General features: G+C 46.8%; 2 protein-coding genes across 31 annotated transcripts in view; one reads left to right on the forward strand and one right to left on the reverse strand.

The window, feature by feature from the left end:
* The window catches only part of Phcl-1 (pH-sensitive chloride channel 1), a 77,785-nt gene that overhangs the window by 32,535 nt on the left and 17,338 nt on the right, over window positions 1-27,912 (forward strand). For 14 of the 30 annotated variants that reach the window (XR_012991803.1, XR_012991804.1, XM_076309701.1 and 11 more), the window contains 8 exons: window positions 4,862-5,032; window positions 6,983-7,071; window positions 13,974-14,129; window positions 17,470-17,534; window positions 18,638-18,858; window positions 19,999-20,081; window positions 20,243-20,383; window positions 25,751-25,843. Coding sequence is in view for 28 of the 30 variants with exons in the window: in XM_076309701.1 (XP_076165816.1) it covers window positions 4,872-5,032; window positions 6,983-7,071; window positions 13,974-14,129; window positions 17,470-17,534; window positions 18,638-18,858; window positions 19,999-20,081; window positions 20,243-20,383; window positions 25,751-25,843 (1,009 nt within the window). In the remaining 2 variants the exon portion in view is untranslated. The other 16 variants (XM_076309720.1, XM_076309722.1, XM_076309721.1 and 13 more) reach the window with 8 other exon arrangements.
* LOC143145909 (trypsin-1) overlaps window positions 1-27,912 on the reverse strand; it is a 69,742-nt gene that overhangs the window by 20,515 nt on the left and 21,315 nt on the right. The gene's annotated exons all lie outside the window — the stretch shown is intronic.

Raw genomic sequence — 27,912 nt, forward strand, 5'->3', positions numbered from 1 at the left:
GGGTGATCCATTTATTTATCACGCGTTTAAAAGTATCTCTATACGGAGTGTCTCCGATGAAAGAGATTCCCTCGCTCGTGCAGAAGACCGTAATTAAGTTCTTCTAATAAAATTTACCAATGGTCTTGAAAGGGATTTTCTTCCGCGTGGTTCCTCCTTCGAAATCGTTTCAACGAATATTGTTCGCGTCGTTAAAAACAGAGGAGACGGTTTCCTTCGATCGAGACCTAACCACGATTTTCTCCGTTAGAATTGCAATTGGAATCTGGACGACAACTTCTTACGTTTGAACAGCGTTTCGAACCGCATATTTTTTCACGCCGCGCTGTTTATCCCGCTGTTAAAATGAAAAATCGTGGGTTATCCAGCGGCGAATCACGGCCGGATAAACCAGGTGGACAGTTTCGCTGGGAAAGCGCGATTCGATGAAATAATCGAGCCTGGAATTCAATGAACCGGCCGATGTCGATTTTCGCGATACACATCGAGTCCGGTGAATTACGTATTCGTGGAAATATTGGTTTTCGGAGATTGCCGGCCGAGCTTGGGTCCCGTTGACCGATTCTCTTTCCGATTTCCTTGCAAAACGGGAGCAGAGTTTACGGAGGAGGTCCTATCCTATCCTCGGTATTGAACAACGATCGACGAACGAGCCGTATTAGCTTGCAAGGAATCTGTCGCATCGTCGCTGAAAAACTAACGGAGCACCGTTCGATCTCTACGAGCGGGAAACGATTCTTTTTCCTTAAACAAACATCGAACGAAAAGAAAACATTGGATCACGTGACACGTAAGGAGAACGAGTTCCATTTGTATTCGTTAGGTACAAGAACGCGCACACTTTCGTCCAAAGTTCCATCCTATCGGCGTTAAATATAATAGTTTTCGCGATCTGCCGAACGACTCGGTCCGAGGTATTCGTCCCCTGTTTCACCGAGTCACGAGGAGCCATTATTTTCTCGACGCAAATACTTTTTTCTCGGGGGTTCGGTCCCTGGGGAAAAGCGGAGTCCCGTTTGAACGAATGAATTTTTCCTCTTCGTCCTTGTTTGCGCGTTCCTGGTTCCCTCCCCCGGGGCGTTCCGCGTTTCCACTTACCGTGGTGGTCGTCCACCCTAATTAAGCGTGAACAAGTTTCACAAGTGATCTTCGAACGACTTTGCGATTCCGGCAAACGCGTCGACGAGAATAGAAATATCCGTATCGATTGGTCGTAGCCGCGCAACTGGTTGATTCCCCGATGGTTCGCGTACGAGTCGCGCAACGCGTGGATTCAGCTGGCACGATTCAAGCGTTTACGAGGAGCAGACGCGCGTCGCGTTCTAAAAGCGCCTCGGGCCGATCATCGTGTCCACAGAAAGGAAAATGGGACCGAGGTAACCGAGAGCGGCCCCGAACACCTCGTCTGGCCTCGCCTGGCCTTGCATCGTGCGAACTCGACGAAATATTCGTGCTCGGCCGAGAGGATCGAGTACGCGCAACGAAGCCGACAACCGGTCGTCCTGCGTGAAACATTGTACCGAAAATGTGAAATAGAATTTTTGTCGCGTGCAGCTGTCTTTTCGGAGAAATGAATTTCGACCGACGTGTCTGTCCGTGATTCGGCACCCCTACTTACGTTGGCGCTACCATCGTCGATGGTAAACTCAAAGTTGATATCATCAACGATAGGTAATTCTAGGTGAGAAACTCGAACGAACGTGGCTCGGTTCCCGAGGAAATTCAGTTTGAATATTCTCGTGGCACGCGCATCGATCGAGGACGACTCGGGTCTGGGTTCCCACCATTGGCGCTTAAACGCACCGATCGAAGTAGAAGTAACGAGTAATGGACAGACACGCCGGACGAGTCGTTCTCGATCGCGCGCGTACCTGTTGAACGTTTGTCATTTTTCTCGGAAACAATGACTCCATCGAGGAGGCTTTGCTCGATAGTTTCGATTCATTTTCTCGCGTAGACCGTATTGCCATCTATACCACTCCGTATCGTCCTATTTACGAGCACTAAGAAGGTGCAACGAATAATATTATAACTCGGAAATTCGAGCAATTAATACCATATAGTTGGTATCATCGATCGCGAGTAGCCTCGTTTTCTCGTTAATTGGTAGATTCTCCTCGAAAAGTAAGACACTCGAAGAACGTGCACCGAGTCTGAAAAATCCTTACACGTTTATCTTTTCTCAATTTTGTTCTTCGTCGAGAGGTTTTTAGTCGCTGCGCTCTCGGTGTTTCGTTCGGTAGTAACCGGTTGCTTGAAATATTGAAGCTCCGTCGTCTTTGGGCAGTGTAACGGATGTGATATCGAGCGATTACGAGTAATCCGAGGAAAGTTCGTATTTCCATGGTCGTTATTAAAGTAAAACCGGAACTCCTTAGCTTCCAACGGTTCTCCGTTTTCTAAAGAGGTTCTCCCTCGCGGCTCGGCTAGCCAATTAAGACCGTTCTTAAATTCACCGGCAACGAAACCCAGTTAGCCGCAGCTGCACCGGGCGATCGTACTCAATTTCACCCTCTTGTACGCAGTGAACTCCTCGGGTGCGATCGCGGGTTTCGCAAACAGTTCGGAGCATCCGTGCCACGTAGATATTAGTTTCCGTTGTTATCGTCTCGTAGGTGGAACGGTGGCCGTGCGGGGATCACGGAGGAGGAGGAGGAGGACCCGGCACGCGAATGGATCGCGTTCGATTCTCCGAGGAACGGCGGCGATAAACGCGGTACGGTCAGGTTTCGCATTTCCCGATCCCAACCGTTTGCGCCGCAAAACGAGAAGGTTCGATTACTATATTCGAGAGAGCGCGAGACCAGAGAACGATAATTGCGCATTCCCCGCGAGAGAAGATACGTAAAAACTGTACTTTGGAGTATCGTTCCAGTAGCTTACATTTTTAACCGTTTAACGTTACGAAACACTCTCTTCGTACGAATTTCACTCAAAAGACGCAAGTACGGCTAACACTACCGGCCAGCAAACTCGAGCCCAGATACGATCTCGGTCCAAAAGACTTCCACTTCCTCGGGAAGAATTCCATTTTCGAACCATGGAAAGGAAGGATCAATTTGGAAACCTTACCGCGTCTATTTCGCGTGGTCAGTTTCGTCGCGAGGGTATCTCCTCTGGGCGGAGAAGAAAAACCGATTCTTGAGTTTCGTCGGTGTCGAATTCCCGAGATCTCGTTACCCGCATCGATGCGAAAGATCCTCGATAGAGGGAGGGAGGGAGGGTAAGGTCTTCCGCGAAGTTGTACGACGCGGAACTCGCGTTTCAACTTTTTTCCTAGTTCGTTCCCGTACTCGGAGGGTCGAGAGGAATTTTCAATGACTCGAGGAAAAAAGAGAAAGGAGTTGGAAACGTTTCCCCCTCCTCGAAATACTTGACGAATCTCTGCGCAACAACGTGCTCGAAACGCGCCAGCGCGGACAACTTTGCGCTCCGAAGGTGTTGGACGCGACCGATAGGATCAGCCGTCGACAATACTTTGTAGAAAGTACGGAAATCGATGTTCGATTCTCGTACTTTGCACGTAAAATGTGAAAACGTCGTGGATACCGGGTAACGATGTTGGAATGGAAATATTAGCGACGCGAATCTGTTTCGAATCTGTTGGAGCAACGCTGGCACCTGGAACGGCACAGTGGACCAGGACCGTCCATGGCCAGACACCGAGGTTCGATCTACTTTGCGCTGCACGGAGTCGCCGAAAACCGTGTCTTCAGGCGCAACTCGAATCCAGGCTCACGACCCGGTAACCCGGTATACCCTGTTTCCGAGTATCGTGGTTCTTCGAAACTTTCGATTCGTATCGTACTTGGATCGCGATACTTTTGATTTTTAATTCTATTTCGATCAGTGGGTGTACCACCGTGTGCGCTACGTACGCAGCAACGATCGATTCGAGCCGGATCGACATTAAACGAGTTGTTTGTTCACAGAGAGGACGACGAAGGAACAACGGATACTAACTAGGGCGAGGACAAAATAAAAGGAGAATATTAGCGACCGGCAGGTCGCGTTTGTAACGCGATTTCGGTGACCCTCTGGGACCGAAGAGGTAGAGGAAAGGGGACGTAAAAGGAGCACCCTAATATAGCCGTAATATCCGAGCTTCGAAATAGCAGGTCCCTTGTTTGGACTCTCGGCCCCTATTTGTCGGTTTCCGCCGGAAGGGATCGTCTGGCCAGGACGCCGGCCGTGTGTCGTTCGGGACGCACGTACACGAATCGGCCAACGGGGTCGTAGATCAAAAGTGTGTCCGCAGGTCTTTCGAGGGCAACCTTTCACCGTTCTATTAACGCGCTGGCTGCCGGGGTGTCTGTATACATACCGGCTGAACATTTCTCAGCCGTTTGTGTCGTCGGTCTTTTCGAGCCCGAAGAAAAGGGAAGAGTGTGATCCGCGCCAAGTAGTCTCCGCGCGATGAAAATTGATCGCACGCCTCACCTTGATACAATTTCCTTTTGGTCGCGCGAACACAAATTCCGTTTGCCCGCTCGACGAGACGCGTATAACTTGGAGAGAATCGAGGAAAGGCAAGATGGTTGAACCGTTTTACGAAGTGAACGGTGTTCGCATCGTATCGTATACCTTACACTCGGTACATCGATACGACACGATACACCGAAATGCTTCTACCACTTGATCGGTGCTGTCTTCCTCCGCTTTGTTTACACGTGGGATTCATTTGTCAGGCTACACCGTTCGTAAGCCTTCCACGCTCAAAAGAGATAAGATCGCGGGGAAGCAGATCACCGGAGAATTTCCCTTTTATATTTTCGTTTTTACCCAGCCATGCCTACCCCGATGGGATCCGTTCCGATGGAACGGGGAATACTAATCACGGAAAACGTGCTTTCTGTTTCAGATGACATAGAATGGGTTGGGTGGCGCTAGGGCGGTGTGCGGGTGGTGGCGGCCGCCTCTCGTCCGTCCTCTCGCTGTCTCTCACCTCCCTCGCAAGCTCCCTCATCTTCACCATCCTCTGTATCCTCACACTTGCCCTCACTCTTGTCACTCTCGTGCGTGCCGAGGACATGTACGTATTATCGAATACGATGATCACCAGTTTCAACGATCGACCATCTCTTAACTTCTCGATTCGCGACCGGATTCGAATCAATCGTCGTCGATCGAACGATTTCAATCTTCAATATTTATGCAATTTTTTTCATTCTCTCGACGGACCGCATCGAGAAGCTAAGAATCGCAGATACACTAGCGTAGACGAATTTTATTGCTTGCGATAGGATCGAGGGAGCGACATTATAGCGAGGATACCGGTACGATACGAAACAGATCGAGGCGTACTCGCCCATCGGATACGCGTGTTCTACGAAACGTTCAAAATTCCTTTACTTTTCTCGTTGCATGATCATAGAGAATCGCCATTAATGTCGCCTCGTTTCACGTTCGAAAAAGCTCTTATATATTTGTTCTACGTTTAATACTACGCAAACTTGTCTCGTTATTAACTGGGACGCCGGTCGACGGGGACGGGGACGGGGACGGGGACGGGGACGGGGACGAGGAGGGGACTTGGCTCGTTCGAGTGTAAATTCGTGTGTCCCACGTGCTCGCGAACAACTCATCCTATGTACGTCAGTGTTTCGAATATTCTACGGTCGAGACCATTAACCCGTTCGCATCTCGAAACGGATTTTTCCATTCGAATTTTACACGCACGTTTCTCTCTCGATCGTTGTAACGTTTCTAGTTTAGCGATTTTTCAAGACGAAACAGTGGCGCGACCAGCTCGGATCATCGGACGATTCGAACGGGTTAACGTACCGGCTGTAAATCGGGGTACCTCCGTGGTTCTCGCGTACGCGAATCGTATTTGTCGCAACCTCGAGAGTATCGAACGATAAACGAGGAAAAATCGAGCGCAATTGATCGAAAAGCTCCCTACGCTCGGCCGTCGTCCCGCACGTTCAATTGCATCACGTTTGTACACGTTTAGCCCGAGTAGGCAAGTTTGGATAACCTAGTGATCGTGATCTAGCCACGATCGAAGCAACAGACGTTAATATAGCGATTTACAGAATAATTCAGCGACGCTCGAAGGTAGAAGCTGTTTCCATATAGTGCGTTTTAGAGAGCTGTGTACATTCTCCAGATAATCCGTAGCTCGATTTTTTGTCACGTTTCATATATATATATATACTATTATCACACATATATGTGTCTATCTATGTGCGTATGTGTACATATAATATACATACGTATCTGTCAATCTATCTATCTATCTGTCTATCTATCTATCTATCTATGTATGTATGTATGTACGTATGCGTGTGTTAATACACACATATCTTTGTGGCCGTTGCAAGTATCGCAGTCCATCGAAAAATATGAACCCGTTCCTTCCGCGAGCGTTGCACACGGTGTGTCGAGTGCTGTGTGCTGTTCAAGGAGCCGCACAGATCTTAGGACACCTCGAAGGTCGAGTCAAGAGTAAATTGTATTTCGTCGAGGTACTCTTTTTAATCGCAATACACGGGAGAACGAGACACGCGTTTCCTTTTATTTCTACCGAAGGGAGATTCTCGTTACGAACACGTAACTCGTTGCCTCGAGGCAACGGAGATCGGTTTCAACGCGATCGGATCACGGCCGTTCACGAGCGACTTTTTTTCCTTCGTAATTGTCCAGTTCCGTAAAGGTCTCGAACTCGAGGTTCGAGCCACTGCCCTTGGACACGTTCTCTAGACACCTTCGTCACGGTAGAACGATCGAAAACTCCCTACAGAATGGAAACAACGTTCAATGTTCGTTAACGATGCGATACGTTCGCGATTTTGATACGCAAGAGAGGCACTATTCGTTTCGAGAGTAATCTATCGATCGACCTTCGGGGTCCCTGGAAGACCGAGTTCGTTGCGTAAATGGAGAAAAAAAAATGCGGGAAAATTCGGCGCGGAAGTCGCAAGAATATCGCAGACGTGCCGATGGGTTCCGGGGCTAGCTACAATGCGTTGTGTTGCAGCTTCGAGGAGGGCAAGTCGGACAAGGAGATTCTGGACAACCTGCTGCTGTCGACGCGTTACGACAAGCGGCTTCTGCCCCCGGTCCAAGGTACACTGAGGCCCCCGCCCCACACCCGCCAAGACGACTACACCCCCGACTACCTCGTACCCAATCACCCCGACCATCCAGAGCACCTCGAACATCACCGGCACCGCTACCACCACACAGCACCACACAACCACAGCTCACTGCTCACCCCTCGTCAAAAGGGTACTCTATATAGAAATCGACCTGATCACGCTAAACCAGCACGAGAACGAAAACGAGAGCGAGCGGCGAACGAGAAAGAAACGAACGCCCCTGATTCTCTCGCATTGCTCCGACCGTCTCTACGAGCCCATGGTGTTTCTCCCCGCGCGTATGCGTGTTTGCGTGTTTGCGTGTTTGCGTGTTTGCGTGTTTCCGTGCCCGTCGTGACGAGTGCGCAACGAGTGCGGACAACGTAAAAACGAGGAACGAGGAGAGACAGATATTTACTGAGACCCGTTTCGAATCGCTTCGAGCGCTCGAGGTCTGCGCTAAATATTTTGGCCGTTCAAGGTCGTCCGCCTGCTACGAACTCGAACGAGACTCGAAAACCACCAGTTTCGCGATTCCGCTAGAGAAGCTATGATCGCTTTCGGGTACATGGCTCGCGTCTCGGATTTTCAGGTGAGTACACGCATTAACGGACGTCCGTAAACTACCGAGGAGATTTCTTCGCCTTCCACTTTCGCTCTTGTATATCGGTTCGTCACTGTTTCATCGTCGCTCGAGGTTCGTTTCTTCGCGCTCAGGTTCCTTACCGGCTTTGATCATTTACAATGCTTCGCGTTCGTTCGAATGTATCGCAAGGTGTAACAATGTACGAAATACCGGGAACCGGAAAAGTTCCATTTGAAATTAGGCGCGTAATTTTCTATCGAGAAATTTCATCGAGCGAATAATAGTTCCAGTCGAGGTTCCTCGAGTGCAAAGGGTTGAAAAGAACGGGAGACGGTAGGGTAGGTCGGTGAGAGTTACCAACGACGATTTTCAGACGAAATATTTAGCGCAAACCTCTTCGATCTTAACCGAGAGAAATTCCTCTTGTCCGACGTATTCGAGGTTTTTCGAGACGCTCCGTACTTTTCACAATCATCGAATCGATTCGAAACACTGTGCGATCGAATTATGCTCGAGACTCTCGTCCGCATCGGCAAAACAGAGAGAAAGGTGTGTGAAAGTGCGCGAAGGGAAGAGATGAAATTACTCAGTATCGGACGGACGACTCGTGAAATTCACCGAATTGGTAAACTTACGAGGAAAGAATTGTTAGAAATTTTGAGAATAGCGATGAAAAATGTAAAGTCGAGGTATTGTTCGTCGAAAGACTGAATTTGTCCGGTACTGAATGACGACGAGCGAGAAAGGATCGAGGGTGGGGGGAAAGGAAAGTCTCGCAGCAGCTGCTTAGCGGGTCGGGCGACCCGTCCGATCATTGCCGGTCCTCTATCACTAGCTTCGGGGCATTCGCTACCAGCTGTTTACCGCGCGTTGGTGCTCGCTCGGAAATTCAATTTCGCGGCAGTAATAAATTTGCAGTTCCCCACTGTTCGGGATTCTTCGCGCGATCCAACTTCCCTCTACGAGAGGAACTTCTCCCCGACATTTGCATCGCGACACGAACGGGACCTACACGCTCTGAAAAATTCATTACCGCTCGGCAAAGTTTCGAACCCACTCATCCTCTAGAGTAAAAATTCATTGGCGGCTGTTTCTCATTTTCTTTCGTTCTTTCCTTTCATTTCGATACATGTATCTTCCAGTGTCGAACGGGGCGCCAGATCGAGTGATTCGAGCCGTATCGATCGATTTAATCCCGTCGATTTGTATCGACGTGATCGCCCGTGGAAAACAATTTGCCGTAACGGGCGATAATTTCAATTCGGGTTAACGAGCTTTATAATTACGTCGCGTGAAATCGTCCACCGTCGGTCGGGACCGCTTCTAATAATTGTTAAACGTTTCTCGGCGAAGAAATGTAAAAGCAGCGGAACGAAAAGAAAAAAGGAAAAAGAGAAAGAAACGCGGAGAGTCGATCGATTCCCGCGGACATCTAGTGGCTCGTGACGTAACGAGGAATGTTTTGCGTCACGTTTTATAGAAATTCGCGTGTACGAATCGATGGGGCTGGCCTGGATTTGTTCGAATGGTAAATTCGTTTGGCTCGCGGGCAATTAGTCATCGATCTAATAAACGACGGTTCGTTTCTCCGTTTCGCGCGAACAAGCATGTCGGTGCCGGAAACCAGGCCGGCAGTGGGGCGTGTCACGGGCAATTATAACGTTCTTCCTGTTCCGCGCGGAGAATCGGGGTAAACGGCCGATCGATGAATAACAGATTTCTTCGTCGGAAGCAACCCTACCGTTGGGACCGATTTCGCTCGTAGAATGAATTTTTCGATCAATTTGAAAAGTTTGGCGCGGTCCGAGTGAAAATTTCTCACTCGGGGATCGTTTCGCGATAGGATCGATCGGTGCTGTTCCATCTCGAAATTTCTTCCAACGTGGAAACTGCCTAGATTTTCGTATCGATTTTCCCGTAAGTCGCGAGTAGGTTTGATCGAGGTGAAAATTTATGCAATTAAGATCGCGTCACCCGCTCCGCTCGATTCGTTCGCGTAACGGAATATTTATAGACGGGTGTTGAAAACGGGTCGAGGACAGGATTTTCTTTTTCCGCGCAGGTCGTGAGATGCTCCGACGATATTGTGACGCGAGAAGTAAGTACGATAAAATCGACCGATGTTTCGGAACCTTTGTCGCGATTCGTCCAGCCAGCTGCTTTCCAACACGAACGGGATTATTCGAGAGGACCGGTCGAATTTCACGATTCGGCCCGCTCTATTAGCTTACTCAACTCCGTGATCGTTCATCGAGGCAAAAATTTTCGTCGGAAACAGAGCGGCGGCCGGTTCTCCCAACCTCGGTCCGTACTCTTGTCAAGCTTGAACGAGCTTTGCAGAGGGAAGCTTCTATCGAGCTCGCCGAGGCATCGAAACGTATTTGCGATGCCGCGATAAACAGCCAGCTAGTAGCTTGCAGCTATCGCGCGTAGAAATATATATGTATATACATATATATATACACACATACTCGTTCGAAGTAAGTATAATTAGTGGCAGCTTCGCGCGATACGCCTCGTTTCCGTTTCGAGCGCTCTTCACCCTCCTCCGTTGACGTCCTTCGAACGAAAATAATTTTTCTTCTTTTTTTCTTTTTCGGACGAAAAGAGGGAGAACCAGAAATGCTTGGCGTTCGATGAGAATTTACGGACATTTGTTCGCACGCGGATTGCGAGCTACACGCTCAAAGATCGACGATCCTCTTAATCGAACACCCGTTAAGTGTATTTCATAATTATTGGACCGAAATAAACCTCACGCGACTAAACGAATCCCCTGTTAATGTTTACGTGCTATTAAACGTTTCGAAACAATTAGTTCTATTAATGTATCGAAACGATAAAAAACATTGACTCCGCGTAGAGTCCACGTGACGTTTGGTTTTAGTCGCTCGCGGACCAGAAGACTCCTTCGATTGAACATTCGTCGAGAGAAATACAACGTGCCAAGGTGTCCGCAACATCGAGAGTTCATAGACGAACGCGGACACTGCCAAATTTCGTGGTCCAAGTACGCGAGCAATCGCGACGCGTTCATAATAATATCCACCCGACGGTCTCAACTAGCGGACACGTGTTCGTAATTGGCACGTGGTACTCGCACGACGCGATTCGCGAGCTCCAACTTCCCGCTCGTCTACCAAGGGTACGCTGATCGCGGATCGGGCACAATTTTAACAAAGTCGTTGGAATTTTATTCCTCTCTCGTGTTAGAAGAACACGATACCGAACACGTTCAACTAATTTTTGCTTGAAATTTTTCTTCGGAAAGAGCTATCCGATTTTGGTCTCGTTAATCGGGTAAGAAAGGGTCGATAACTCGAACCTTCGAACAACGTTCGTGCGGGGAAAAATATTTCCATCGGAAACACGTTTACGTACGGTCGAAGACAGTTAATTGGACGAGAAGAGGCCGCCGATAACTCGAGGCTTCGAGTGTCTCGGTTAACTTTACGAATAAAGTTGGGACGATTCGAGGAAAGATTCGACCGTGGCGTCGAATAAAAGTTTCAACCGTAACACCGTAACTTTATTCGACGGGTGTTGCGTAAGTTTCGAGCGTCGGTTGATTCGAGGCTCCGAGAGTGACAACAGTCGAGGACGAATCGTCATTTTACTCGTAAATAGCTGAAATGCTCCGTCGTGTCTGGCAGTTCGTCTTTGTCGTCTCGCCCGTACAAAGTCAGCCGTGAGTTAGAAAATTGCTATTATCGCTCGGCGAGAGAACACTTTGGTACGATGTTACGTAACGCGAAGATACAAATATAAAGCACGAGGCGTTGTTCGAAGAATGTTAATTAAATTTACAGTGCAACGTACGATATCCGAGTTTCTTGTCTATACGTAATTGCGTGTCGCATCTACGGAGGGATTTGTGTTACAATTTCTCGATAAAAGAGCTATGCTTCGGAAGGTCGATAAAGTTTAAGTAACTTTATTCGATTCTACGTTTAGATAACTTTTTTTTAACCCGAGGCGCGCGTCAAGGGGCTCGCGGTAACCTCGCACGGATAAGGCCTCGATGGTTTTTGTTCGTAACCGGTTAACGCCCAACACCGATCGTCCGATTGATCGAATACCGTGTTCGATCGCGGAGGACGTTTTCTACCCTTTCGTGGAGGCTCGACAAAAGTACGGTCTCCTTTTGTATCGGGCGTTTGGAACGGGAAGATTCCCACGTCGCCCTCGAGCGCCGGTGTCGTTTCTACAGCCACTGAACGCAAAGAAAGCGAGTTTTTACGAGCGCGAGATAAAGAGGGGACCGCGACGAGACTCGAGAGCCGAAGAAAACAACCGTCTGTATCGTTTCTGCCCCTCCACCTCCAACCGCCGCCGTTCCTTTTCTTTTCAACGCGTTGTAGGGTATTTCGCAAACGTTGGAACGACCAATGAGACCGTCGACCGCTTGTTTCGCGCGCGACAACGTTTCAAGACACCGCGTAACGAAAATATTCAAATAGTAATAATTTCTCGGGAGCACCTTACCGATCGCTCGACACCGTTACTACAAAGGTATCGAGTGAACAAATGTAGAACTTAACATTTTCATAAGTGCAACGATGCGAGTGAAAAATACCGATGCACTTTCTCTCGAAGGGAATTGCCTTTTTCTTCCACACGTATCGATTCTTCGGATCGTTTCACCTAAAACGAGAGTATCGAGGTACCGTGTTTAATAAATGAAAAACAAGCGCGTTACGATTCCACAACCGTATGGATTTAAGGGTTAACGAACTTAACGAACAAACGAACGAAGCTTGAGATAACGATCGCCCGAGGGAGGATCGAGGGAGGGTCGAGGGAGGGAGGTTGAAGAGAGCGCATCGCGAACGGAAGGAACGAAACGGAGGAAACGAGACGCTGCATGGGAAACTGGATTGTTCAGGGGTGCAGCTTCCCGATTCTACTTTTCGGAAGGTAGCCCCCTGATCTACGAGACTTTTACTTGGCATTTTTCCATGTTAACCCCATTCTTCTTTGTCGGTCTAATTACACCTCGGGTAGTCTAATTAGGCTCGTATCGCGCGGGAACCACTTTGAGGACGATAATCGGGATTTAACGGGTGGTCCTCGAAGAAGGTGTCGCGTGTTACGAAACACGCTCTATGTACTATATATAGAAGGTGTCCCGTAACGTGTGAGAGACGAAAGTAAATAAAGAATGGTTCACGAACGGAATTTGATATTCCTGAATACGACTTCTCTTGAAACTCGGACTTGAATCGCAAGGGTGGAATTGGCTCGACTGTAATATTGTATTTGCATCCATCGAAAGAATTATTGCGAACAGGAGATATATGTTTGCGCAAACATTTCTTTTATCGTTTTCGCGCGCGAAATTTATTCCTCGAGCGACTTTCGGATGCCACAGGCCACCCTGTACATTCGATTCGTCGACGATCAAGGACCTCCTAAACGGGTCGCGAGCCGACGCGTTAATTGGAAATCCATCGTCGCGTCCTTAGGGTTGCTGGTCTAAACCAGAACACGTGTTTGTCTGTCAAAATCAACATCGAAAGTACTCACCCCTACTCCCCGTAACTTCGATCGAGTAAACGATGACTCTCGAGTTTCCTCTCTCGCTCTCTTTCCAGGAAGAGAGAGAGAAAAATAACTCGAAACTCGAGTATTCGCGATCCGTTGCAAAAAGTTCTTAGATGATCGAAAAGATAAGAAGGATGAGACGTGGGCAAGAGTTGTTGGGTGTCACAGTAATCTCCACACACTGACAACGAGACTCTAACGAAAAAAAAAAAAAAAAAAATTTACACACACACCCCTACCCCTACCCCCTACCCACCACACATATACACACACACTCACATGTGCGCGCGTCCCCGCTACCTTCTCCCTCGCAAATTCCTCTCGCCGTATTTATCCCCCTTTCTCTTCACGCGCGCGTACGCGTGCACGCGCGCACGTGCACACACGGACACGGACACTTGATCTCGAACCAATGACCATTCCGGGTAAAAATCATCAAAGACGCAACACGCGCATTGAAAGAGTGAATTTCACGTACAGAAAGCGAGGAAAAAAGTAGCAAAACGAAGCAAAAAGAAAAAAAATAGCAGTAGTTGTCGTTGCTGTTTTATCGTAGACTCTGCTCCATTCTGTGCTGGTAAAATATAGAAAAAATATTGAAAAAAGAAAAATGAGATTAGAGCGACGAGGGTACGTAGACGATACCGTAGCTAGCAAGAGTAGGTTTAGAAGGAGTTCCTTGAATTTCGGTAGCAAGAGAAAGAAAAGAGAAAGGAAAAAAAAAAGGATGAGACGTGGGCAAGGGTTGTTGGGTGTTACAGATGCGGATTTCTGCTGCGGAATGCGATGGCCTGGTGACGCCACCAGCCTGTCGAACCGGTCGTCGACCTCCTCTAACGACCCCAAGAACCAGTACAAGAACCAGAACAATAACCACTACACGTCGCACCAACACCTTCACCGCACCCACCTTCGCGGTCCGTTCTTCTGTTTTTACATCTCTCGTAACCTCGTCTAGAGAAATAATTAAGGCAATCACGACTTTCATCCGACCCGACCCATTCAGTCGCTGCGGTCTCTCGTCTTGTGCCGCGACTCGTTACCAGTGTTCCGCTCGCTCGTTCGGTCGCTCTACTCGCCCGTTGCTCGTAATCTATTCTTCGATTCTCGGAGTTGTTATTCTTTTTCCCAATTTTTATAAATCGCGATTCACGTGGCTTTCACGTTAGACCGAACAAAAAACTGAACAGCCACGTGTCAACGAGATGCGTATGAAAAGTAACGAGACCGATTTCTGTAAAAATCGCGAAACGTGCACTCCACGTCTTTTAAAATAGTTTCATTTGAACCGATCTCGGTCGGTTACAACCTTTTCGAGCAATATTTGTTTTTTTAAGTCTCTCGTATTATTTTCACATTTGCTCGTTTGCGCTAAAAGTTCTTCGCAAGTCGAATCGTACGACTACTCGATGTAGTAAAAACTGTGTATTTGGGTATTTCGAACAACAAAGTGACGTTTTCCAAGCAGATCGATCTCGTCGCTTTTTAAACGCATCTTGAACGTCCAAATCGGCCGTGTTTCCGGCGTTTGGGGTGAGATGTCGGAGTGAGATGTCCGTTTTCGAGAAAGTCGAAGTTGAAAGAGCGTCTCTCTCCCTCTGTAGTCGATCGAGAGAGACTGCAATCGAGCCACACGAATTGAATCCTGAATGGGTTGCCCGTCGAATTTTTGCATTCCATTACGAGGGTTTGTAGGTCGATCGATTTTCAAGCGGGAGCATACTCTCCCCTTGATACACCCGTGCTAGAGAGAAAGAGAGAGACAGAGAGAAAGAGAGGAAAAAAAAAGCAAAAGGAAAAAATGAAAAGAAAAAGAAATAGAGTCGCTGGAACTTTTTGTTTTGCGCTCGACCCCGACGCGAGTCGGTCAGCGAAATGAAGACGTTGTTCGACCTAAGCCCTTCGCTCACTTCATCGATTAGGATGGACATACACACACGCGCATACACACACACACACACACACACACAAGCACAAACACCGTACAACGATGACAAATCAACGCGAGGACAACGGACGCCACGCGTTGTACTCCCAGTCTCGTAACGTCGCGTAAGAACGAAATTACGATGCGTCCGTGGCCTCGGTGTTTCCCTACATCGCGTTTTAACTCGCGGTTAGTCGAACCCTTTGGCTGCAAGGGCCAGAAACTGTTCATCATCGATCGTGACAGTTGCTGAAGAGAAAAAGGACGAGTCGACGAGTAGAGGCCATGTACCGTGTAGGTACAAACCGAGTTGGTAATATTATTACGGCCTTTGACACCGTTCTCGATCGCAGAGTAAAATTTTACACGTAACTACGAAGAAGCCCAAGTACGAAAATCTGCTAAGAAAGCAAAGTAGCAGATCGTACAACAGTTTTCTTTTCGTTCGAAAGAACACTTTTCCATGGGTGAGTCGTTCTCGTCCATAGATTCGCAGCCAGAGGGTTGACAACTCCCGTGTCCGTGACTCGCGATCTACGAGGAACGAAAGCTCACTTTTGGCGAGTAGTATCGGTCGAGATACGTTTCCGATCAGACCAGATTTCCCTCTTTTTTCTACCCACCCCGTTTCCCCACGGACCGAGCTCTATGTCCCCTCGTAACAGCGATTTACCCGTCGGCGAAATAACATTATAACCTTTTAACGCTCTTTTCAAGCCGACTTGGAGGTTCGTGCCTAATCGCGTCGGAGCATAATCGAGAACGCGAGTCGACGCAATACATTTTTTTATTCTTTCCCGCGAACCGTTCCGTTTCTCTTTTCCTTTGTTTCTCCCCCCTCGAAGCCGGAAGACCGTTGCTCGATCATCGAGAACGATTTCTAGAAACGCGGATTACGCGTACGTCGATGTCACACCCCATCCTCCGTCCCGTCTTTTCCACCAACTCTGTATACACTTCAGCGTACCAGACACTCGTGTCTTTTACTTGCGACTCTCTGTGTAACCGAATGCGTTGCAATCGAGTCGGTGGTTGGGTCTCGTTCGGCTCGTCGCACGCGATATTGAAAATTTCGACGACGAGTAGCTCGCGGAATGCGAATACGAATTGAGGAATACCGACGCGGTGATAAGCGAGGGTATGTATTTATATTTCGAACGTTTCGACCTCGTTTCGGTGTTACGTACGGGTGTGAAACATTTTTGCGTCTTCCCCTCCCCATAGGTGAGAAAACAAGCACACATCGAGGAAAGATCTTTTCAAAGTTTTTCAATTTTTTCAAATCGAAGAACAGAAGCCGGTGTTTATGAAAAAGCAGCTCGCGACACTACTCGGACATAGTACGTAACTACTCGTTTAATTTTTAATAAATATCTTCTTTTCTTCCTCATTCGCACAGGTACAAAATTTCGTGGACTCTTTTTCCTTACACTGTACAGTTTTCCGAACGTAATTATTACCTCGAGACAGTTCACCCGGTTCCTTCGCAGGGTGTAGCACAAACTACGAGTACGTTTCGTATAATTTCGCCAAATTTCCCTTCTCTGTCGCTCTTCCCTCGTAACAATTAATCTTATCTACGTTACGCAACGTCGCGTTACGTTGTTTCACTTCCGATAGGGTTGTCGCTCGTTTCCCCTCGTTCGACGTTACGATTGTCACAGCGAAGGTTCACAGAACGAAACAAGGTCGAAACGCTTCGAATCCGTACACACGATTCCTTAATTTGTAAAGAGAAACGAAAATTTGCAAGTTCCCGACGACCTAACCCAGAGTCCAGACACCGACCACGAAGCTTGACACTTGAATACGAACACGACATTAGTCGCAGCATGTGCACAGCATGGCGCTAACGAGGCTTTATGCAATAACGGCATCGGCTTACGCAAACGTAGAAGAAGCGGAGAAAAGAAAACAAAAGAAACGGGGGAAAGGGAACGAAACGGAAATTGAAAATATTTCAAATAAACGAAAGAAAAGGAAACGTTTGTTCGCCGTTTACCGGGTGGGCGGGGGGGTGTTAACCGTTTCACGAGGCCGATCTTTCAGGATCGATTCACGGCCGAGAAGGTCGGCTTCGATCGGTCGCGACAAGACAGGAGGGGGCCAGAAAACTCTCGGTGTGACGTTTAAACGTCGAACGTTTCCGAAACGATGCATTCGGGGAGTAATGTTTCAAACGAGTGGAATCGTCGATAATCCGTTGCTCGATACGGATGCATCTTTAAGCGACGCTAGTTCGAATTAGCGTGCGCTGCTCGCCGAGACTGCACGAAGAGACGAGCTTCCCCGATCGGGGCTACAATTCCAATTGCACGATTGTGTTTCAGGTACCTTGACCGTGAACGTGAGCGTGCTGTTGCTAAGTTTGGCTTCCCCCGACGAGTCCAGTTTGGTAAATTGAAATTTTTATTTTAAACGGCTCGCCGATCGAGCGATCCTCGATAATTAATATCGACACAGGTCGTTGCGAAAGTTGGTCCCGTATTTCTGGCAACTCCACTAACGGAGAGAAAAGGAATGTGATTCGCGGCCAGATAAATGTCACGGTCGTAAGTGAAATTGATCCGTTAAAATGGATGGAATTCGATTCGTTTCGTTATCAATATTGTACGGATGGGCGACGAAGAATAAACAACGATAACAATGACGATAAATAAGAATAAGAAAATAAGAAAGTTTCGAAAGTTACGAAAGTTCGAGCGAGTATGTTGAATAATAACGCGCAACGAGAGAAGCACGAGGCCGGTTTTCGCAACACCCTGTATAAATCAGGCAATAAACCCCTCGGTAGTTTCAATCTTCTTAGAGAATAATTAAATAGCGTCTTAGCCGTGAGAAGCTATCCCTTCGTCGAAGGGATAAATAAATTACACGTTACAGAGTTCTCACCGCCAAGGAGTTCATTCCCGGTTTAGATTATTAATTTATTTCAAGACTCGTCGCGACCAGTGACGTTAACGAGGGCCGGGGGACGATGTGCCTGGCCCCAATTTTAACGAAACATTGAAAGGTGGATGGATCGTTGCGATAAATATTAGTTAATTACCGAAAAGCTTACCCTCTCGACCGATTTCAAGGATCTTGAAACGTATCGTCAAGGTCGCCATTCTGAAATCGAATACCGGCAATTGTTCAAAAAGGGAGGTAACAACTTGACCTGACCCTTCTACGTTCCTCTAATTCAAGGACAGATCGAATCAGAATAGATGAAACGAATAGATCGAGTTCGGTCGGATCGTGTTCGGTTAATATAAGATACCTTTTCCAAACATTTCTCTTCGACGCGGCACCGGCGTCATTTTTTCCGAAATACCTCGGAAAGTGGGGTATTCTCAGAACGATGACCTTGACAAGGTATCTCAAGGTCGTAGAATTCGGCAAAGAGGGCAAGCTTCCAAGAAATTAGGAAATGTTTAAGCGAAGCGTTGATTTCGTTCCCAAACGTCGTCGGCGATTTCGTAACAGGTATTCTGGTTTTGTCGGTATTGTCGACAGAAATACGAGGTGGAGTTCTTGCTACAGCAACAGTGGTACGATCCGCGGTTGCGTTACAGCAACCGATCCCAGTACGAGTTCTTGAACGCGATTCATCACTACGACGACATCTGGTTGCCGGACACGTACTTTATAATGCACGGCGACTTTAAGGATCCACTGATACCCGTGCACTTCGCCCTACGGATATACCGCAACGGCACGGTCAACTACCTTATGAGGTATGTACTTATATCGATGTATTCGCAATCGGCTCGGAGTCACCGAATCGCGTCGATGCTACTACTTCGCCGCTACTTCCATCTGCGTAAGCCATGTTTACGTCGTATCGATGAAACGCTCCATCGGGGGTCAAGGAATCTTGACGCGTACCCGAGACACGATACAAGCTTCCTCCAGAAATTGTTGGTCAAACTTGGCCATATTTTAAAAACGTTTAATCTACGATAATGATAGTATTTATTGTTCGATAACACCTAGAAGGAAGACGACACCGGTAATTATCGAGCTTCGATCGTATAAAATATATTACATTTCGTTCACCGATTTCACGCGATTCAATTTCCTAACGTTTGGAACGGAATATGTTTCCGTCGTTAAAGTACACCGTAGAATACGAAAGTTTGCTCGGCCATTTCTGGAGCACTCTCCCAAAGAAAGAAGGACAGCCTCGAGAGCCACCCCGGAGCATCGATATTGTCGAACGAAGCTACTCGCAACGTTGTTACAACGATTCGCGTAAACACGGTTTGTAGCATCGGACGCCTCGGCTAAGATTTCTTAAAGGGTTACGACAGAACGACGAGCACGAAAATAAGGTTGCTTTCAGGGAGCTGATCCACAAACGGTTGTGTAATTTCGAAAAAATTCCAACTCGTCCACCAGTCGGTGAAACTCTCGAGCCGACGAAATAACGACGACGTATATCCATTCGACAGATTGTCCAAAGCGAAAGAAAAAAGGTTTGATAAAATCGCAGCTTGAGCGGCGAGATTTTAAAAATCTTTCTTTCTCCGTCCTTCCTATTCTTCCGGCTCGTGATTGAACATTGTCTACACGATACTTTCTACCGTGTAAAGTTTTGGAAAAATGAAAAGAAATATCCGCTCGATGGTTAGAGACCTTCTTCGTCGAGGCGAGCGACTTCTCGATGAAATTTGACGAATTGATCGTTCGATCGATGCAGCTGTACTAGCCCCGCTCCCCGTTTACTTCGCCGCTAAACAAAGACACGATAATATTATACAACCGTTACGAATTAAATCCCCGAAATGCTGGCTTATCCCCGAACCCCGTCGTAACCCCTTAAATTAACGTCGATTTTTCGCCACAAAGGATTGAATGTATCTTTAACTTTCTAGGCGTCACCTTATCCTATCCTGCCAGGGTAGACTTAATATCTTCCCCTTCGATGACCCACTGTGTTCATTCGCGATCGAGAGCAGTAAGTGAATCCACAAACTTAATCGTTCCCTCGTTAGCCGACCCTTTCCCCTTTCTCCACGGAACAACCGTTGTTACGCCGGATTCGTTCCTTTAAACGTTAAACGTTAAACGTACATCGGAAATAAAAAGGAACACTGACGTCCCGTCTCTCTCCCTCAGTATCGTACGAGCAAACGGCGATCACGTACGTGTGGAAGAACGACGAGGGTACCTTGCGGAAAAGTCCAAGCCTGACGTCGCTGAACGCGTACCTCATTAAAAACCAGACAATCACGTGTCCGATAAAAGTAAGCTGGCGAGGTGAGTCACCAAGTTCAGACTATTTTATAAGGGGAGACGTTCGAAACAAGTACAAAGAAAAAGTACGGCAGTCGGGAATCGGGAATCGGGAATCGGGATACGGGAATCGGGAATCGGGAACGTCCATCGAGCGGTACAGTTCTGACTTTTTGAAATGTTTCCTTTAAAAATAAATGAAGAGGTTTAGTAGAAATTTCGAGTACAAAGTATCGAAGATTCGGAACTGTAGCATTTTTAATAAGCGCATCGTTCAGTTCGCGTCGAAATGCACACGCGACGAGGAACACCGATAACTTTGCCACTCTCTGTTCGTTGTCAGTTCTATCTTACAATTTTCTATTGCATCCTTAAGTGACACGCTTCTATATTTACTATCGCAATGCACCGAACACGGCAGTTTCGTTGGTCAACGAGAAACGGTTTTTAGTGTCGCTTGTACACGCACCCGAAGACTCGAGACAAACTGTACCCTGTCGTTGAGTGAGTCGCTCATCGGGGCTGGGAGGGGCTCGAGTTGTCCTCCTCCGAGAAACGATACTCAAATTGTTCGCGTTTTTACAAATATCGAGTATCCGCGGTTAATTTTCTCACACGATGCAACAAGAACCATTCCTCCATCGCTCTGCAAAAAAATCGTTAAACTCGGAGCTGGAGGAACCGCGGGGTGCCCCATCCCCGCCCAGCACCCAGCACCCAGCACCCAGCATCCAGCACCCGGCACCCGGCACCCGGCACTCGGCACCCGGCACCCAGCCATCTATCCAACTCAAGTCCTGTCGCCTACCCAAGTGCTTCGATGGTCAGCGGGTATTGAAAACAAAGTTACGCAAAAATATAGTGTAAATACTCAATTATAGAACTTACCGCTCGTATCGATGATCGATATCACCGAGCAACAATTAGTCCTTCGAAGGTGTGTAAAAATCGAAAGATTAGCAAGAAAACCGAGGCTACGGTTAGTACTCCGCTCGTGTCGGTGTCGGATAAAAGGAGCAGCGTAATACCTGTTACCAGATCGATGCACCTGAGGCGCTGCATCCCTTGTAAACCCCCTTTGCTCCATTCCTGGAAAACCCCACCGTCGTTTCTACGGACGACCGCTACCGGATCAATAAATCCGGTCAGCACGCCCGAAAAAGGATTCCTAATTTCGTTCACGGCTTGCCCGCGGACGATTCCGCGTTCCTCTTCATTGAACCGGTTAACCGTCGATCGATCGTTCCTCGATAACGTTGTTTTCGTCCGATCGATTCCACATCGTTCTCGAGGCGCTCTTCGCGATCGGAGGAAATCGTTAAAATAAAACACACCACCGCGTCTCTCGGATCTGAAATTTTGCCATCGTTCTTCGATCCCCGTTTAAAAACCCAACGCATGCCCCCTAATGAAATTTCGAACACCAAAAATTCTTTTTTCGAATTCGAATTAACCAAATTTTTTCTTTCCGTTTCACTCGAGATGAAACGAACCACTTGGATCATTTGTGCGCGCCTTTTGTTTTCGTGTCTTCTTTTCATCCCCCAGCCAGCATCCTCCCTTCATTCTCCATCTTGTCGCGAAGAATCATCTTGCGTGTTCCAGCAAAGTGAAGAGATGCGTTTCGCTTGAATTTTTTCGTTTCTTTCGTCGCTTTGTTGCCAACTTTCTTTCCATCTCTCCGAAAAGAAATACGTTCTCTCTCTCTCTCTCTCTCTCTCTCTCTCGGGATCTCGTAGTGTTCTCTCAACACACGAGCGTTTTTTTCCAACATTTTCTCACGGAGCGTCAAGAGAAAAACTCATCGCGAGCGATTGTCTAGAGACGATCAGGTAAGTCGCAAATGCACGTCCACTGCATAATTAGTACAAGGTTGTTTCTTTCCTTTTTTTTTGTTTGTTGGTTTCCTTTCAGACTTACGACATGCTTGATCTTTGCACCGCAAACGAAATCTCTCTGGCACCCAGGTTTAGAATAGTTTCCTGGTTTTCTTTTCTTTTTTTTCATTATTAATGAAATTTTTCTCGCAAGAGGGACGTAACCGCGGGGTCGTGAACACGAATGGAGAAAGGGACTTTGTGCAAAGTACAGGAATTACGGTATAGTTTAGGGGGTGGGGGTGGATAGATGAGATCTTCCACAAGATCGGAAAGCACGCACGCCATGTTTTGCGACATCGAGATGTGGGGAAAAAATTGTAGAAAAGAAGGAAGACAACGTGTTAACAATTGATCGATCGAGACCTGTGCACTCACGGAAACGCGTGGTGTGTGTTTGAGCGTGTACCCAAGCGTGCGTGTGTTTCTCTATATTTTTTTTTTTCTTTCTCCATGTATATATACACACACAGAAAAGTCATTGATCGAACAATCGAGGGATCGTTTACGAAGGAACGACGTGCATGCGACGTAGCGGCAAAATGACCAACGACGACGAGAATCTTAGTTTTTGTTTCCACCTTTGTTACTAGTTGGCGTAGATGCGTTTTGTAATTACACGTATGTCTTTATCTCTCTCTATCTCTCGCTCCTTACGTGTGTATATACATGTGCGTGTGCGTGTGCGTGTGCGTGTACGTGTGCGTGTGCGTGTACGTGTGTTGTATATATACCGATATATTTATGTATATGTATATGTATATGCATATACATACGCATATGCGTATACGTATACGTATACGTATATGTACATGTACATGTACATGTAGATGTACATGTACATGTATGTGTATATTTAGATGATAAATAGCTCCTTTAGAAAATGCATATTGGCAACCTTGGTTCCTGTCTCGCTTTTCAAACCGAGCCCGCCGTGGTTTGCTTTTTGGGGTGAGGCCTTGAGTTTTAAACACTAATTTGAGACCTGCATCGATACATAAATAATACATTAATAACGCCACCCTCCCCCTTTAACGAAGCCAATTTCGTGGAACGTTGTTGTTCTCCACGTTGGCGTCGAATCGAGTCGTCGCGCTGTTGAAAAATTACACCGTTGCTCGGATTTGCGCGAATCTCTTGCTCGCTTCTTCCTAGTTGTAAATTAACGATGCGATACTCCAAACGATTAAGAACCCGCGCCGTTTGAGGTAATTTGTTTTCGTAACCTTGAATCGCTTATGAGCTCTCCAAACAGCGTTGACAATATACCTGCAGCTTTCGAGCGATAAAAGCATCCGAAACGCATTCGCCTAAATTTTCTTTGAGCGAAAACGTGATGTTGTGTAACCTCCTCAGCCACCCTGTCTAACCAACCGCCAATCTCTAACCCAGAGTCGGGCAGTGATCGGCTGCACTTTGATCGTTACCGTAATTAATTAGTAGAAGAAATAACGATAATCGTTAATCGTGTAATCTTTCCCAAGATTTGTAATCTGTGATCGTTAATCCATAATCGTTTGAACGATTGCCACGTATTCGTATTCGTATTCGATGTTGATCGTCTTTCAAAGGCACATTGTATATTTCTAAACTTGATGGTTATTCGAAACGAATTACCGATTCAATCGTAAACGAAATTGTAAACGCGATTAACGATTATCGAATTAATCACGACCCTGGGTTGCAGTGATTTCGATCGCCCCTATTAATCGTGAATCGACGATTACTCGATGATCGGTAATCGCGATTATTAACACGATTTTACGTCGATCGTAATCATCGACCATTAATCAATGGATGATTTCGCCCAACATTTTGCCCAACTCAAAAAACAAGTATACGTTTCACTTTACAGCTCGATGAAAACTAATTGCTTTTTCGAGTATGAAAAAAATTCAAGAATCCGATAGACGACAACACGCTGAATTAGGTAGACACGTACGCGTACGAAAAATCGATTCTTCTTTACCCTGAAGGGATCAACCATGGCGGTATGCGGGTAATGCTTGGTCTAGTTAGCCCAACGATTAAATCTCCTCTATGCCCGATAAGCGGGCCGCGAGCCTCGTGTAGACGAATGAAATCATTTCGAGTAAAAATTAGCAAAATTTCGAGCAAATATAATATATCGGGAGTACCGCTGAATAGAAGGAGATACCCGGTCGCAAGGTAAACAGGGAGGACGGATAGATCTTGTTGCGAGGAAAGGAAACACACACACGCGCGCACACGCTGCGTCGGAATTCATCGATTGTGTGTCCTTGTGTTTTTGGATATCGCTTCACGCAACGAACGTTCTGTGGCTCGACGACATCACGCCACACGTACAACTTCGTAATCAATTGTTTCTTCGTCCCGTCTCTTTTCGAGCAAGCTCACAATTTCGAGTATCGAGATTCGAGCGAGGAAGCAAAAATTGTGTACGTAGAGGGTGTCTCGTTGAATGGTCTCGAGAAAGGAGGATATTCGATCCGATGTCGATCGTTTTCCCAAGAGGTCTAACAGACTTTGCAAAGCTCGACTTTGTTCTTTTTCTCAATGTTATCCGTGAGGAAATACATTATTAACATTGGTAAGATTAACAGAGCAACGATTTCTTCGCGGTATTCGAATTGAACTATCTCCCGAATTACTAAATGTTTGAAAAGATTTTCAAAAATGTTGACCTTCGTGGGTCCTTTACGTATCCATTCGTACAAACATCAACAATATCGAAATATCGTCCCTCCTTTGATACCATTCAATTATTGTTTCGGTAGTTGTTCGCTACCGGTAATAATAGTGACACGTGTCAAGGTTTTACCATCGACCGAGACACTGTACGTATCGGGTGATTCGCCAAAAATTACCATCGAAATTATTCGTAAACTGTTGCGCGAAGAAACGTTTCGCGCAAAAGTTGTAATAACACGAGATCGAAAGATCGCTTCTTTTAATGGTAATTTGTAAAATTTGACCCCGACAATCGAACGATTGGATAAGAAATATCTCCAACTTTGCTCGAAACACTTTTTCGTACAACAATTTGCAAATGGTCTGGGTGGCAACTATTGAAGAATCACCGGATACAGAGAGCGCGATATAGAAAACAATGATTACCGGTCGTAAACGATCTGCCGTGTCGTTTTCGTGTTCTCGAACTATTCGGGTTGAATGTTGCACTTGTCGCTGCGTGCGTTGATCGCACTCGCTAAACACAAGTTTGATTTCGCAAAGCGTTTCAAAACGAAATCCCTCGTAGCTTTCTCGACGTATAGAAACACTCTCCTCCCTCTCACTTCCCCACCCCAATCGTTCGGAAGACGATCGGTTCAGGGCCTCTCTCACGATCGAGATTTATCCGTCCACCCCCTCGGAGAGCTACGGGCAGTGAACTGAAATCGGAGAGAACAGAGGAACAAACGAGGCAGGGCGGAAAAAAAAATAACAATAAAATAAAATAAAAAAAAATAAAAAAAAAAAAAACAAAGTGGAAAGAAGAGAGGAAGGAAGATCGTGGGCTGTTCTGTTGCAGCTGACGGACAAATCATGGTCGACTACGAGGACGAGTTCGATGAATTTGGGGACTCAAAGTGCTCGCTGTGCCAGCGCAGGTTTGAGGAGCAAGGTAAAATCCTTCCCCCTTCGAACGCGAACGATCGACTATAAATAATATCCCCGATGAGAAATGCGTAGCGAAGGGTTTAGATGAGCCGTAGAATGGAGGGAGAGACAGGACCAAGCTTACCAACTCGTGAGACAGGCCTAGATGTTCTGGGTCGGTGCTTCCCAAATCGTCCTCGGTCCCCCCCTCCGCTCACGTTCTAACGTTCCCCGTTCTTCCTAACCCGTTCAAAATCCCTCCACCCTCCCGATTCCTCCGATCGATTACTCCAAAAATATCGAACGCTCCGTCGCCGCAAAAGGCAAAACGGTTTCGCAAAAGGGGGTGACTCGTTGTACATTTACAACGTATTATTTATTCGTTTGGGGGCAGAAACTGGTCGGGAGAAAAGAACGCACCTCGCGAATAGACGAATTTGGGGAGCATTGTACCGAGTTGATCCGATGTCGCATTCCCGTGCCAACCGACGATTCGCGGTACTTTCACCCTTTGTACTCGTCGTCGAACTCGAAAATTATAGGGAAAGGGGGACCACGGGAACAATTAAATTTTTTCCGACGGTGGGTGTGGGGGAGGGGTAACGGTAGGGAGGAGGATACCGCAAAACAGGTGAAGAAAATGTTCCTTTTAGAGCTCGATTTTCTCCGTACGAAAAGGAAAAGAGAAGTGGATCGGTGCAGAGGGTTGAAGTACCGACGTTTACCGATCGCGGGGGGCTCCATGGAGCGATTAAAGCGTTCAACGTCGAGACCGATTCCGTTTACGCGGGAATCGTTGTTTCATTCTTTACGGGAAAATGACTAAAAATTTGATAAACGAGGTCGTTGTTTAATCGCTGAACGGAACCCCCGCGCTGTAGAATATTACAAAAGATTAGCAGCATTCTGACAGTATGTGAACCGTATTAACGTTGAACCCCTAACCACACACGTTCTATCCCCGTCTACGAGTATTATTTACCCGGACGTGATTCGGATTCTTGGCAAACGTTTCTTTCAATCATTTCGCCTACGCTTCGCTTTTGCTTCATTATAATCCCAGTTGTTGTTCGTTTTCTTTTTTTCTTTTTCAAATTATTATTATTATTATACATATGCGTACAAAGGCGTACAGCTATGTACGCGCATATATGTACCGCAACGATGAAATATTCAACGAGATTCGTTCGATCGTCGAGATTCATTTTCCCCTTCGCACGTCATCCCACTTCTTTCCGATCAACGTTTTCTCAGTCGACATTTACGGAGCGATATCGATGATTCCTGCGTTGACACTTAATCGTCGGCTACTTTTGTTTCGGTCCAACTTGAAGAAATATTAGGGAGAAACATTTTATTTGAACACGAGTGTCGAGTTTAAATAATTATTTTTCCTGTACCTAATAGTCTCCAAAACGATAGATCGAAGTTTTACGAGTCAAGTTTGCGAACTCGCTTCCAACTTTGACAACTGTTTTCGTTTATTCCACGTGAAGTTTCATCGATGGGAAGAATACAAGATAAATATATTCCGGGGAAACTATTTGGAGGAAAAGTTTCGTTTTTCGTCGCTTGCGTCAATATTTATGAAAACACAACATTTCCAAGTAGAAATAAACGCGAGAGAGGCTCGATGATGGTTGGGGCTCGTGAGTCCGCGTCAATGGTTAAGTGTCGACGCGTCGACCCCCCTCTTGAACGGATTTCGCCCAATCGTTCGAAAATTATTGTTAGCCACGAGCATTTCCTTTTAGAATCGAAACGTAGCGTTCGTTGAGCAATGTCATCGAGAAAGTTGCATTTTGGATCGACCTCGAGAAATCCCTGTTTCACGAAACGTAGCCCCACATATTCTCCAATTACGACGCTCCCACACCCAGAATCTTCCAAATACCTCTTAGACGTTCACGCGTCATATAGTATCTAGCTCGGCTTGAAACGCTTTCGCGAATGTGGAGCTTCATTGCGGAAAGTTGGCGACACGACTGGTGCCCTCTTCTTCCTTCTCTAGTTTCGATTCGTTTTCTTTTCGCCCCCAAGCCCCTTCTTTTTACTTATTTTTCTTTTTCATTTCTTTCTCGTGATTCTTCGGTT

The sequence above is a fragment of the Ptiloglossa arizonensis genome, chromosome 4 (genome assembly GCF_051014685.1).
Source record: "Ptiloglossa arizonensis isolate GNS036 chromosome 4, iyPtiAriz1_principal, whole genome shotgun sequence".
Lineage (NCBI taxonomy): Eukaryota > Metazoa > Arthropoda > Insecta > Hymenoptera > Colletidae > Ptiloglossa > Ptiloglossa arizonensis.